A 14,852-nucleotide genomic window follows, 5' to 3' on the forward strand; every position below is an offset into this window, starting at 1 on the left:
CTCTTCTCTTCTCTTCTCTTCTCTTCTCTTCTCTTCTCTTCTCTTCTCTTCTCTTCTCTTCTCTTCTCTTCTCTTCTCTTCTCCCTTTTCCTTTCTCCCTTCTCCCTTCTGCCTTCTCCCTTCTCCCTTCTCCCTTCTCCCTTTTCTCTCTCCTTTCTATGTTCTCTGTATTCTTCACACATATATTTCTAACTCTGTTCCCTGTTGTATTAGTGGCTCTTTTTCCCACTGCTTTTCCAGTGCCTTTCCCTAGGCAGAAAGACAAAACAAATTCCAGAACTTCCTGGGGGATACGAGGCTCCAACACGATCTCAGTTCCTCCTGGGAACCAAAGTTGAGAACAACTCTTCAAGACACATTCTCATGACAAAGTCCAGCTAGAGCTGAGGGGGGTTCTAGAGAAGGGGCCTGATTGGTGCTTTTTATCATTTTTTATCAATTATGCTAATTTCCTGAAACCTATAAATGTGTACTTTTTGGGTGGGTGTTTGTGGACATCTTTCCATAACTGCTCCTGAAGGCCTTCATTAAAGACCTGCTCTTACACTGCTCGAGTTTCATTTCCAGGTTGGGAAAAGGCAACATCCAAGCCAAACCTCTCTGTGAATCTGTGATTTGATGCTCTGCTTGCAAGGTTTGTAACTCCTTGGAGTCCAGGGTATTTTAGCCCAGTGACTCGTCCTGGAGAGCTACAACCCCCCAGGACAATTCATAGCAACAAAACGTGAGGGGTCTGCACAAAGCACAGGAGGTGGGTGCTCCAAAACATCTGCCTGTGTCATTTGGGAGAAAAACATCCCCTGAAATGTTCCTGGCAGGTGGGTGAGACACCCCTGGCACTGGGTGCTGCTGCAGCCAGGGAAACACCAAACAGAATCAGCACCTGAGAGTCAAACCCAGCCTGCAGCACAGCGAGAGAACCTCCAGAGAATCATTAAACCTAAAACACTGCTGCCTTTCATCTTCAAAGCACCTTCAAACCAGCACCTAATGAATTTTTACAGCAGCCCTGTGTGCTCAGGTGCCTCAGACATCATCTCTGTTTGTGGGTACAAAGAGCCAAAGGTGATGGAATTTGTTCCAGACCAAAAAGAGCCTGTGCTGAGATGGAGGTGGGTGCTGTGTTTGCACCACAAACCTGCCCAGGTTACACTTCCAAGCAAAAAGATTGAAAGACAAAGAGAAAAATTTAATCTCTTTAAGTGGAACAGGAATCTAAGCAACTCCACCAGGCAGTGGCACCAAATGATGGCAACTTCCAGTGGCTCCAGGTGCAAGAAAACTGAGGGAGCTGGGCTTGTTCACGCTGGGGCAGAGGGAGATTTCTGCAGTCCTCACTTTGGGCTGAAGGACTCTGTGCATCACTCCAGGAGTGCCAGGGCCACAGCAGCACGTGTAGAATGGCACTTCCTCCCTGCAGGCTGGGCCAGCTCTTCCCCTTTCTGTTTAAAGGATCTCCTTCCAGGGGGATTCCAGGGAAATTGGAAGTTGTGCCCAGGTGCTCAGGTCAGGCGCTCAGCAAGCAGGGTGTCATGGAAGCACAGTTCAGTGCACTGCACAGAGAATGCATTCATTCACCCAGAAAGGAAACATGACTAGCTGAATTCCTTCCTTTCCTTTCCTTTCTTTCTGTGACTCGGCCTTTGGAAAGGGAAGAGAAAAAAGAAAGGAAAAAAAAAAAAGGCATTAAAATCACAAAAGGAGAATTCCCAAAATCCTTGGGACATCCCTGCCCATGCTGTGGAAAACCTGTGCTGGATGTGGAGCAGAGCAGGAGAGAGCTGCCTCCAGCAGGGCAGGCTCTGCTTCTTCAAGGAGAACATGGGAGGTTCTGTGCTGGGCAGGACAAGTTCAGTATGGAGAGCAAATAAACAGAAATGGAACATTATCCCGGTGGATGTGACCCTTCCCTCCCCTCCTGCTCCCCGCCTGCTCCGACTGCTCTTCCCGGGCTGCAGAGCCCTTTCAGGCAGCCCAGGAGTGCTGGAATGATTTTGTGCACTGATGCAGAAGCTGCAGGTAAACAGCTGCTCTTTCACAGTTCCTTTTTTTTTATCAAAGCTTTTTCAGAGCCCTTTGGGAGCCAGAGCCCCATCATGGAATCTGCTCTGAGTCAACTGCAGAGAAACCCAAATTATTTTACATTTTCCTTTGGAGCCCTGTTCCTGCCCATATCTTGTGACTGTTTAGATCTCTTTTTCTTGTGCACACAGCTGGCTCAGGAACTGGCTGAGGAGATCTCCACACTTACTGGAAGTGATGTTTTTGCATCAATAAACCTGTGGATAAGCACAAGGACAATGCATTTGCATCCTCTACAGCCCAGATTCCCTGCCAGGGAAGCCCTTCAGCAGGAATTCAGAGCACCTCATTTGGAGGCCTGCCTCTTTCTGAGAGCTGGAAAGAGGCTGAAATAACCCTAATTCCTCCAATATTCAATGTTTCAAGGCTGCAGCTGCACCAAATTGCAAAGGGTTCTTGGCCACTGTCAAAGCCACCAGCTCCTGGACATCAAAAATATCCTGATATTCAGACCCAGGGTGTGATAAACAAGTACAATTCATCCCTGGATTCAAAGGAAAGGGTTTAAAACCCAGGTGAGAATCGCAGCATTTTGCACCTCTAGAAGTGATTATGCAAAATTCAGCTCTTTAGGAGCCAGGTTTGCTCACACCATGCAGGACACAGGTTTTACTCCGTTCCCTCACCTTCTGGAACAACATCCAGCCTGGCTCAGAATAAAATTTCATAAGAGAAATTTCAATCTTGCCCTAAGACTTGGCACAGGGAGTCCCAGCCCAGAATAGATTTTTACGGGAAGTTAAAAACCTCTGGGGGAAAAAAAAAAAAAAAAATAAACCCAAGCTTTAAACTGAAGCATCAAGAGAATCTCCACAAGAGCCGTGTCAGCACGCTGATTTTTTATGTGCACAACATATACACTGTGTGCAATGCCATAATTACAGCCAGATGGGTACAAACATAGATTCACTCTGGCCACGAGTTATAACTCATGATTGCAGAAAAAAGAACCCAAATGCCAATTTTAAATCAGCAGAGTTTGAAGGGGGAAAATGTGATCTATCCCTGATGGGGATGTGACAGAAAAGAAGTATTTTTTTGTCATATCCTGGTCCTGCAGCCACTTGCCCACATCCAGCTTGTTCCCTTCCCAGTGGATTTCCTGGATGGATTATTAAATATGATTTCCTGCTTGAAAAGAAGCTGCTGGCTGGTTCTGCACTGCAGCACGCTCCAGATATCCATGTCAGCTAAAGGAAGAGATGTTCCCTGCTGCCATCCCAATAAAGACATCCCTTCAGACAGAGGTGCCACCTGTCCTTGTTTACCACTGGAGCTGCTCAGTTTATTCCATAGTATTTTAGAACATTTTTGCAGTGGGTTCCCTCTCCTCTTTCCTCTCCCTGGCTGCTGGTGAGGCCTCTGCTTCTGTCCCTAAATATCCAGGTTTCTCCTTGCCTTGCATATCCACACTGGGAATTTTGAGGCTGGCTGGGACCCCAGCATTGCAGCCACCCACAGAAAATCACTCTGCATCCCTGGGGATTGGTTACGAGCTGGTTACAACTGAACCCTTGGCTGAGGTGCTGAACGAACCTGCAGCTCATTTTGATGGAAAAAAAAAGAGTGGGATGAAAGAGTTGGAGACAGACAGCAAGAAACGAAGTCCAAAGGGCAGAGCAGGGTGAGGTGAAACCCTCCTCCCCAAATCCCAAATCCCAAATCCCAGATCCCAAATCCCAAATCCCAAATGCTGATTTCTTCTGGGAGTGAGGGGGACAGGGCAGGGCTCGAGGCAGGGCTGAGGTCACATCTCCATGCAGCCACCAGTGACCCAGCAGTGGCACCCTGCAGTGTCACTGATCAGTGTCACCCCACAATGTCACCCCACAGTGTCACCCAGCAGTGCCACAGCTCACTGGGGTCCTGCCGCACCTCTCCTGCCTGGGAAGAAGGGAAATCGCTCCCCAAACAGGGGCAGGTTGGCTGGAGGCTCCTGAGTGGGATTTAAGGATGCCTTGACTCCAGGGGAGCCTTGATGGGGTCATTTAAAAGCCCCTGGGAGCAGCACAGGCTGCACTCAGCCCGGTGGAAGGGCTGGGCTGTGGGTGACTGGGCAGAGTTTGAATTCCTTTTATTGCTCCTGGCTTTGGGATGGAGTCACTGAGCATTCAAACAATGCCTGGTGAGTGACCTGCAAAAGTTAAACCCTCGTGGATCTGACCCTAAAGAATGGAGCATCCCCTGGCAGGGCTGAGCAGGCTCAGGGCTGTGAACAGAGAGCCTGGAGCTGGGGATGTGACCCAGAGAAGGCAGCAGACACAAAAGGGGCTGAGGGCTGCACAAAGTGTCCCCAGCAGCCCAAAGGATGCACTTGGGTCCATTACTGCAGCAAAGCAAACACAGAATCTGTTACACACAGGGAGAGGTGCAGGCAGGGCAGAAGGAGCAAATGCAAACACTTAAAAAAAAACAACCCAGCAGTATTTGCAGCACTAAAACCTATGCCAGCAGCCAAGGAAAAAACCACCACGCTCAGCCCTGTCCCTCTGTGACAGCCCCAAAGTGGGACAGAGGGATGGGACCTCTGGCTTTCTCTCTCTGGGCAGTAATACAGAAAAACGTGACCACAAAAAAGACGTAAGTGGTAAAATTTCAGGCTTTTTATAAGAAACAAAACCATCCCCAAGAGCAGGAATGCAAGGCTCAGAGGGAAGGAAAAGCAATGTAAGACAGGCCATATAAAAACACCTTTCCCCCCAGCCCCAGATCAATTATTTTGGAAGTGTGAGGCTGCTTTAGTTCACCTGTGCATTAATTGCATATTTTTCTAAAAATTTTAAATTCCTCCCTGATTCTCCACCTCTGTCTCTCCTCTTTAGGTTAACACACCCAAACATCCCCCTCAGCCCTCCTGGAAGAGCGTGCTTGACTCATCATTATTGCCCAGACAGATTTGTGGCTCTAAAACCTGTTTATTACTAAGCTGAAAGTCATTTTTATTTACTGGCCTCTGCCTCTTTTATGAGCTGCATGTACTTATTGGATGGTTTTATCCTCACAATTCCCACCTCCTCAGCTAAAGGAAGATTTTACCAACATCCCACCCTGTGTGTGCTGGGGCAGCACAGTTTGTTTAACTCCTGAGAATTCCAAGTCCTCCTGAGCTTTCATCCATCTCCTCAGGATCCAGGGTGGAAAAACGTGCTGGGAGTTAAGGGCTGCAAGGGGAGAGGCTGGAAGAGGAGGAGGAGGAGACCGAGGAAATTCAGACAAAAGGTAAGATGGGGCTGAACTCCCAGAGCCCAGTGTTTGGCTTTAAATTCCTGCAGGCTGCAGTTCCCGGGGAACAAAGGAATGCAGGATATCAGCCAGCAGCATTCAGCCCCTGAGGAGCAGATGGTGCCTGCTGCCATCAGGACAGCTCATTGTTTCTCACCTCCTCTCTCCCCCAGCCACATTCTCCTCCCCAGCATCTGCACCCTCTGTTTGCTTTGGTTTATCTTCGAGCTCCTTCCCCAGACATCCCTCGGGAGGGTTCCTTTTCCCAGCTGGTCCCTCTGGTGTTGGAGAACTTCCTGCAGTTTATTCATCTGCTGTAACAGAGAGCCTGCCTTGTGTGCTGCCCCATGGCAGCCAGGGCCTTTAGGGCCATCATTCCTACTGGTTTTAATTTCCAGCTTGTTTTATGAGCTGCATGTACTTATTGGATTGTTTTATCCTCACAATTCCCACCTCTTCAGCTAAAAGAAGATTTTCCCAACATCCCACCTGTGTGTGCCTGAGGAGCATTAGGGAATGGTTGCATTCTCTTGTCCAGCTGTTCTGTGGGGAGTGACTGCTACCTGAGCTAAAAAATAATGAGAAATTTCATGAGATTCTGTCCAGAGGATGCCATCACACTTGAAAATGTCATTGTCTTGTCTTTCACAGGACAGACCAAGCCAAACCTCGTACCAAATTATCCTTCCTTCCCCACAGCTCCCATTCCCATTCTGGGAGCAGAATAATCAAATAAAAACATAAACCAGAACCAAAGAAACTGAAATAGCCACTGGATGCTTCAGCACGGGAACTGCTGGAGCTGGTCCCACCTCCTGCTCCATAAGGTTTGGTCACCAAGCTTCTGTACTTGATTTCTCCATTTGCAAAATGCATTGTTTTTGGAAAAAACAGGACTTCTGTCTGTCCCTGCACAGGGCTGTCATCCAAAATACACAACAGCTTCAGAGCAAAAGCTATGGCCCCCTCCCACCTCACGACGTGCCGGGAAAAATCCTGATTTAAGCCCCAAAACCTGCTCTTGGTGTTCAGGGATGCACCAGGAGGTGCCACAGGTGTTCAAGACACATTTTTGCAGCTGTTTCCCACCACCTATGGTTATGACAGCTGAAAATCACACGTGAGCAGCATTGGGATTTTCCAAATAATTCCTAGTGAAGGGAGATTGAGAGGAATGATGGATTTGTCTTTACAAACAAGCTGTGGGTCTGCTGATAGATGAAACCAGCACTGAGAGATAAAAGAAACAATGGGAAGGATTCCACTGATTGATGAATGGAAAAAGATATTTGCCTTTACAAACAAACTGTAGGTTTGCTGATGAATTGGATACTGAAAGGTGAAAGAGACAATGGGGAAACACCATAAATTCCATAAGAATTAAAAAATAAGAGGGAATTAATCAGCTCTAATGCACATTTTCCAGCCTGAGGAATGAGTGGCAGCACTGCTCTCACTCCCATCTGTGCCCTCCATGCGACATTTCACTGGGTTTTATACATTTGTCATCAATATTTTGTGGGGATGTAAAATATCCTCAGCACTCATTTAACTGTAAATGGTTTTGAAGTGCACATTTCTTAACGCTCAGTTATTTTTATTATGTTTTATTTGTTTTCCACCAGTGTTTCTATAAGGGAACATATAAATAATGGTAAACACTGCTTTGGGAAGGTTTAATTTTACCTTTCCTCAGAGTTTTTTCCCTTAGGGGGGTTCTTATGTGGCAAAGGAGGTACCCATTTCCCACCCCCATGAGTTTCCCATGTGGAGCGTCCCCATCTGAGGGAAATGTCACTGGGTCAGGTCTGTTGGCTCTTCCCACGGGAAATCTCCATTTCCACCTCAGAACACCCTGTGTGACTCGGGATGAGCTCACTCCACCTGATCAGCCTGCAAGGGGAAACATTCAAAAGCCATGGATTCAGAACTTGCTGATGGCAGGAATACAGGAGGGGCGGAGGGAGGCAGGGATGGATGCGGGGATGCAGGCAGGGATGCAGGCAGGGATGCAAACAGGGGCAGAGGGATGCAGGTAGGGGTGCAGGTAGGAATGCAGGGATGCAGGAGTGGATGCAGGCAGGAGTGCAGGGATGCAGACAGGGATGCAGGAAGGGATGCAGGCAGGAGTGCAGGGATGCAGACAGGGATGCAGGAAGGGATGCAGGCAGGAGTGCAGGGATGCAGACAGGGATGCAGGAAGGGATGCAGGCAGGAGTGCAGGGATGCAGACAGGGATGCAGACAGGGATGCAGGAAGGGATACAGGGATGGATGCAGCGATGCAGGAAGTGGCACAGGGATGCAGGCAGGGGTCTAGGGATGCAGGTAGGGATGCAGGCAGGTGGGAAGGGATGCAGGCAGGAATGCAGGGATGCAGGCAGGGATGGCACAGGCAGGGGGGCACTATTCACACACTGGCACAGGCATTTGGGGAAAGAACAGCGCAGGGCAGAGCGCTGCTGTGTGAGGTGATGTGATGCAGTGTCAGCCGATGCGATCTGAAGTGGTTTGAAACAGTCTAAAGTGACTTGAAGCGACAGGAAGTGATCTAAAGAGATTTGAAGTAATTTCAAGCGGTTTGAGACGATTTGAAGCACTTTGAAGCGGTCTGAAGCGATTTTAAGCGATTTGAAACAATTTGAAGTGGTCTGAGGCGATTTGAAGCGGTTTGAAGTGATTCAAACCCATTTGAAGCTGTTTGAATCGATTCAAAACAATTTCAAGCTGTTTGGAGCGATCTGAAGTGGTTTGAAACGTTTCGAAGCGATTTTAAGCTGTTTGAAGCGGTTTGGAGTGATTTGAAGCGGTTTGAAGTGATTTGAAGCGTTTTGAAGCCACTTGAAGCGGTTTGGAGCGATTTGAAGCGTTTCGAAGCCACTTGAAGCGGTTTGAAGCGATTTGAAGCGGTTTGAAGCGTTTTGAAGCGTTTCGAAGCCGTTTGAAGCGGTTCGGAGCAGTGTGAAGCGAGCGAGCCCCGCCGCGCCCCCTGCCGGGGCCTGGCTGTGGGGGTGCAGGCCGCGGGACTACATCTCCCTTCAGGCACTGCGGCGGCGCCGCGCGCGCGCAGAGCGGGACCCCCCGCCCCCCCTCCCCGTGCGCGCCGGAGGCCGGGGCGGCCGCCCCGGCCCATCATGTAGGTGCAGCCGCGCCGGCCCCGCGCCAGCCGCGCAGGGACCCCCCCCGGCCCGGCCCGGCCCGGCCCGGCTCGGCCAGGCCCGGCGCGGCGCGGCCCGGCGCACCCGGAGCCCCGCGCCGCCCAGGCGGGAGCGCGCGCGGCGTTCCGGGGGGGAGCGCGCGCCTCGCATCTTTTGTGCTCGGGCAGCTCGCCCCTCGGCGGAGCCGCGCGGGGAAGGCTCTTTGTGCGCGCTCCCTCCCCCCCAGCCCGGCGGGGGACGATGTCTCAGCCCCGAGGTGAGCGCGCGCGCGTGTGCGCGCGTGTGCGGCCCGCGGGTGGGCGCGTGCGCGCGCGCGTTTCGCGGGTGCAGCCGCGCGTGCAACGGCGGCGGGCGCGCGTGCACTCGCTCGTGCAAACTCGGCGGGCGCGCGCTCGCTCGCTCGTGCAAACTCGCGGGTGCCTGTGCAAAACCGCGCGTGCAACCGGGTGCGCGGCCGCGCGTGCACGCGCCTCGCGGGTGCGCGTGCAAGCGGGCGCGCGTGCAAGCGGGCGTGCAGCGGCGCGTGCCCGTGCACGCGCGGGTGCGCGTGCCCGTGCACGTGCATGCACGGCGCGCGAGTGCACGCGCGTGCAAGTGCACGCGCGTTTGCACGCCCGCCCTTGCCCGGGGGTCGCGGCTCCCGGTGCCGCTCCCGGTGCCGCTCCCGGTGCCGCTCCCGGTGCCGCTCCCGGTGCCGCTCCCGGTGCAGCTCTCGGTGCCGCTCCCGGTGCCGCTCCCGGTGCAGCTCCCGGTGCAGCTCCCGGTGCAGCTCTCGGTGCCGCTCCCGGTGCAGCTCCCGGTGCCGCTCCCGGTGCAGCTCCCGGTGCCGCTCCCGGTGCAGCTCTCGGTGCCGCTCCCGGTGCCGCTCCCGGTGCAGCTCCCGGTGCAGCTCCCGGTGCAGCTCTCGGTGCCGCTCCCGGTGCAGCTCCCGGTGCCGCTCCCGGTGCAGCTCCCGGTGCAGCTCCCGGTGCAGCTCCCGGTGCATTTCCTGCTCGCTGGCGGTGCAGCAGCCGGGAGCCTCTCCCGGGACGAGCGAGCCCCCCCCGGCCGGGAACGAGGGGGTGCTGGAGCAGCAGCTGCAGCCGGGGCTCGGCGCGGGGTTAAAGCAAACTTTTTAAACAAGTCCGCGAGGGAGATGAAAGGTGAAACTGGAGTGGAGTTACCAGGAATTAAATATATACCTATGTTTCCATGGGAAAGTATTGTTCTCGTGCCAGCGCTGAGATCATTTTCCACCCTTTTCTCTCTCCCCCCGCACCCCCCTTTAATATTTGGTAACTTTTGGTCAGAGGCAGCAGAGTGGGGTTTGTCACACCAGCTCCGAGCGTGCAAAAAAGGCAGGAATGGAGCGCTTGGGAAGTGCAGGAAGGCAGGAATTGAGTATTTGGGAGCTGCAGAAAGACAGGAATGGAGCATTTTGGAACTGCAGGAACCGGGAGCGTTTTGGAGCTGCAGCAGGGCAGAAGTTGAGAATTTAGGAGTTGCAAAAGGGCAGGAATTGAGCATTTTGGAGCTGCAGGAATTGAGCATTTTGGAGCTGCAGGAATTGAGCATTTTGGAGCTGCAGGAATTGAGCATTTTGGAGCTGCAGGAATTGAGCATTTTGCAGCTGCAGGAATTGAGCATTTTGGAGCTGCAGGAATTGAGCATTTTGGAGCTGCAGGAATTGAGCATTTTGCAGCTGCAGAAAGGCAGGAATAGAGCCTTTAAGAGCTGCAGGACTGGAGCGTTCAGCAGCTGCACAAGGGCAGAAGTGAAGAATTCAGTCACAAAAGTGCAAAAAGCGAGCATTTAAGAGGTGCAGAAGGGCAGGAACTGAGCGCTGTGCAGCTGCAGCAATGGAGCGTTTTGGAGCTGCAGAAGTTGAGAACTTGGGAAGTGCAAAAAGGGCAAAACCCGGGAGCGTTGAGGAGCTGCGAAAGGGCAGGAGCTGAGCAGCAGGAGGGGGTTTGGGAAGGGGACAGCAGTGATTTATTTCCGCCAGCGTGGTGGTGGCAGGGAACGCTCGCTCTTTGCTTTTCAACTCGCTGCTTATTCCGGAGCGGCTCTGCCTTGTGCCCTTGCAAGGGCGGGGAGCTGGGGGGAAGGCAGGCTGGGAGGAGGTGGAGAATTTAATATTGCAAAAATGCTGCGGGAATGCAACAGCCCCTGCAAGAGCAGGCGGGGAGAGCTTTAAGGAGGAGTTGGCTGCGGCCGTTCATTGTGAAAAGAGATGCCCGTGTGGCAGCGAGCGGCCGCAGGGATGCAGCTTTTTTGGAGCTTTTTTTGGGGTGCTGGGGTGGGATGTTGCAGTTTGGCTCCCCCTGCATCCTGCATCCCTCGCACATATTTGGGGTTGGGGAGGGTGGGAGGCAGCGCTTGGCCCGGCGGGATCGGGTCCCAAACTGGGTTTGGAGCTGCCTCGTGTTGTGTTTGTTTATTTATTTATTCAAACTAAGCCGTCTGCGAAGCCTTCCACGATAATCCTTGCAAAGGGAGAGCGTTGGGAAGGAGGTGCCCGCACGGCTCTTGCCACACAGTTTTCCTTTGTAAAAGAAAAATGTAAAGTTGTTGTATAATTTATTCCTAATTTGGGTTCGCTGCAGTCATCTTTTCCAGCCGAGCAGGGAACTGTAAAAGTTTCCGATGCAAAGAGCCAAGGAAGTTTGATAATGCAGGATTGAACCCGGTGATACCCAGAGCACTCTGTCACCGGCAGAGGGTCCCTGGGACACCCTTGGGGGGATTGGGGGGGTCCCCAAAAAGCCTGGGGGTGGCAAAGGCTGGGCGTGCAGAGGTGGTGACAGCAGGAGCTGTGCTGGTGGCCCTGCAGGGCTGCTGAGTGTCCCCCACGCTCCCCAGCACGGCCTTCTGCATCCTCCCCAGTACCAGGAAAAAGGGAAGATGGAAGAAGCCAACCCACAAAACACGATCTCAATGAATGGCATCATTCTTGCCTCCCTTTCCCGTCCTCCTCGCTCCCTGCAGCACCAGTGCCTGCATTCCTCGCACAGATAACTTTTCCAAGTTCAGCTGTTCAGGCTGAGCAAAGGGAAGGGGTTTCAGCTCCGGGCTTTGCAGCAGAGGTGTGGTTCTTTGGGATAATCTGCGTTTCGGGATCAGCTTTCATGTGTTGCACAGGAGGTTCCTCGGCAGCTCTGGAAAATACAGCCCAGAGCCCCAGCCAGCTGCTGAGCCCTCTCCCTGCTTTGAATCCTTTCCAGAGTTGTTCTGAGAATTTGCCAGAGATTAATTTGTTTGATGCAGAGTGTCAGGGGAGCACATGAGCAGCAGAGATCCCACCTGGTTCAGGGGGACCCTACCTGTGCTACGCAAAAATCTGCTTTCTGCACAATCCATAAAGGTTAAAACTCTCCCTGGAATTCAGAAACAACACTTTCCTCCTGGCCCTTTCTGTAGCAGGAATGAGAGATGCCTCCTCCAGCATCGTGCTCATGGTTCTGGGCCGTGTTAGCCATCCCCTGCACACAAAATGCACCTGAAGTCAAAGACACCCCTGCATTTCACCCTGGGCTTGTTCCTGCCTTCATTCCCTCTTTTAAGCTGCAGACTGGTATTTTCTTTTTTTGTTGGACATAGCAAATCAGCTTTCCCTGAGCACAGCAGGTTCCTGCAGCCTGCTCCTCACCTTCAGAGATGAGGCTGCTCTGGCCTTGATGGGAGCTCAGAAATTGAATCGTTGCCCAAATCCAGCCCATTTGGCTGCCACAATTAATAGGATATTATTTTGGAATTGGAGAGGGGGGAGAAAAAAAAAGTGGAAGTCCATGTTCATTTCAAGCCAAGCACAGTCTGAGGCTGTAAATCCAGACTCTGGTGACAGCAGATACATTCAAGAATCTCCCAAATTCCTGGCAACGGGGGAATTATTCCCTGGCAAAGCCCACATGGCAGAAAACACCTGCAAATATGCAAATTTCTCCACTGAAATAAGAAAAGGGAAGGGGGAGCAGTATCCATGAGAGCACTGATTCATAAATACATTGAAGTGATATTTGAACTAAGTGTTGCTGCCTGTTGATCTCATACCTGAACCTCAGACTCACAATTTTCGGTGCTCCAGCTGCAAAAGGAAGCTGAGATTGTGAGCAGCACATCCCACGTGATGCTGGCTGAGCATGCACCCTATGGACTTTGACCAAAGGCCCTGCACCTACTCCAAATACCACAATTTTATGTGAAACGCTCTTGTTTTCCCCAGCCAGGAGTCTCAGTGGAGCAGCTGCAGAGCTGAAATGTTAGCTGCCGGTGGTTTGTTTGCAGCCCTAGGTAGGTGGCAGGTTGTTGCTGGTGTAAGATTAACCTGCAAGCAGCTCCTGTGGGTTGTGCAATGTGCATTTTGCCTCATCAGCACCACCTCAGCTTCTCCCCACTCACACTCCCATGACACAGGCACTTGGCAAGGGCACGGCGAGCAAAGCCGTGGCACGGTCAGCCCAGGTGCAAGCCTAGCAAAGCCTGGACTAGCAGCACATTTCAGCTCCAGTTGTCGATTTATCTTTAATTAATTTTTATTTTTTTAAGGTTGCCCTGTTGAATTAGTTTAAGTGCTGTGCTGGAGGTGCCTGCTTTGGGTTAAGAGGGGGGGAAAATGTTCATTAAGAAGTTTAAAAACCTCCCAGGCTGGAGGAATTACCCAGCTGGGGAAGAGGAAAATGTGGTTTGTGCAGAAAGTGTTTGGCTGGGGAAGAAGCAAAGCGCTGCTGTGTGTCCCCAGGTGAGCCAGGGGTGCTGAGACACCTGGGTGAGCCCCTGCCCTGCCCTGGGGAGGTGTTTGCCCTGTCCCCATGTCCCAGCATGTCCCCAATGTCCTGACAGCACTGGTCAGGGCAGCAGCTCCCCAGTGCTACCCAGGCTCTTGGTAGGGGCAGAACATAAATATTGCAATTCTAGCAATAGAAGTGCTAAGTTGCAGGAAAAAGGGGGGCAGAGAGCTGAGTGCTCCTGCCAGGCTCCTTTTTGTTGTTTTAGTCACCAAAACCTCAGAGCTTCCTTAGGGGTGAATTCCCTCCCCTGACACGTCCCCAAGCTGCTCAGGTGATGCTCCATGAGAACCACAGGAGGGGTTTGGAGAAGTGGGACACAAACTGTAGAATGTGGTTACAGCAGATTTGCAGATTCTGGGTCCTGTAGTTGGAAATACACAAGGATGTGTAAAAAGTTGCCTTTTTCCTCCCAAAAGTGCCTGTGTTTGTTGTCACTTGGGCTTTTTCTCTTTCTGAAGAGCTGTGACAGTACCTCTAGAAGCCTCTCTGAGAAGGATTAGAAACCAGCACACCTGAAAAAAAGCTCTGATCCCTTTTTTAAGCTGGAAAAAGAAGAATACTCTGGGAATTTTGTTAGCACAGGAATGGGGATGCTTTTCCAGCCCTCTGCAAACGCACTTGGAGGCCCAGAGCTTCTTCCCCTGGCCATTGTGATGGTTCCCAGCCCTGCCCCAAGGGATTCACCCCATGAACTTGCACTCCTGATGCTGCTCCAGAGCAGAGCTCTGCCCCTCTGGGGCAGTGGAAGCACAGGGCAGGTCACAGCTGGGATGGCAGCGGGTGGCACAAGCCATTCTGAGTCAGAATTACTCACCAGGAGTCCCTTCCTGCTGTCACTCACCTTTTGGGGGACCATTTTGGGGTGCATTTACAGGTTGGCAGCGTGGCCACCGGCAGCATCGTTAGAGGAAATGTTGAGTCAGCCTCCAGTGGCCAGAGAAATTGCAGGAGCCTTCTTTTCATTTTGAGACGTGGACAGAGCTATAATTAAAAAAAATAAAAATCTGTTTCATTACCTGTGGAGTTCCTTAGGGCCTGTCTGGGAATAGTTTTAAGGGATTAGCATTATCAGCTCGAGCAGGGTTAGCAGGGAAGCAGATCCAGGAGGCTGGAGCTGTGCCACGTCAGATATTATGGTCTGGTGGCCAAGTGGTGAAGGCCATTTTCGGTGCAATTTCCATATCTGCTCATTGCGCAAAAAGGGGCTTTTTTTTTTATTTTTATTTTTTATTTTGTCTTCCAAAGCCACAATATTCTGCACTTGACAAGTGTGAATGGAAGGCTGACTCCTGCTCAGTGGCCTTGGCTCAGTGAAAAGCAGTTTGGAGAGGGGAAGTCTGAGGCTGTTGCTTTCTCTTGCCTCAAAGCCAGAATTAAACCCATCCTTCAAATCTCCCCATCCTTTTAAACTGGGCATTCCAAACACAGAGGGTTCATCCCAGCAGGAAAATCTCTGGGGTGCTGAAGCATTTCTGGGTCATCTTTCCTTTGGACATGGTGCAGGGAGATGCTGAACATCCTCAGTGGGAGCTCCAAGCAGCCGCTCGTGCATCCTGGTCCTGCTGGAGCTGGCAAAGCTGTGGCAAATCCCTCTGGATTTACATCCCATCCTCAGTCAGGATTGC

General features: G+C 51.9%; 1 protein-coding gene across 2 annotated transcripts in view; it reads left to right on the forward strand.

Annotated features, from left to right (window-relative positions):
* The first annotated feature begins 8,531 nt into the window (after nt 1-8,531).
* MAP2K6 (mitogen-activated protein kinase kinase 6) overlaps nt 8,532-14,852 on the forward strand; it is a 51,170-nt gene continuing 44,849 nt past the window's right edge. Inside the window, exon 1 of one of the 2 annotated variants that reach the window (XM_086857718.1) lies at nt 8,532-8,717. In XM_086857718.1, the coding sequence (XP_086713844.1) occupies nt 8,702-8,717 (16 nt within the window). In that variant the 5' untranslated portion in view covers nt 8,532-8,701. Of the gene's footprint in view, nt 8,718-9,260; nt 9,604-14,852 lie in introns of those variants that run through there. The other variant, XM_023938849.2, reaches the window with a different exon arrangement.

This window comes from Cyanistes caeruleus, chromosome 19 (genome assembly GCF_971803275.1).
Source record: "Cyanistes caeruleus chromosome 19, bCyaCae1.hap1.1, whole genome shotgun sequence".
Taxonomy (NCBI): Eukaryota; Metazoa; Chordata; class Aves; order Passeriformes; family Paridae; genus Cyanistes; species Cyanistes caeruleus.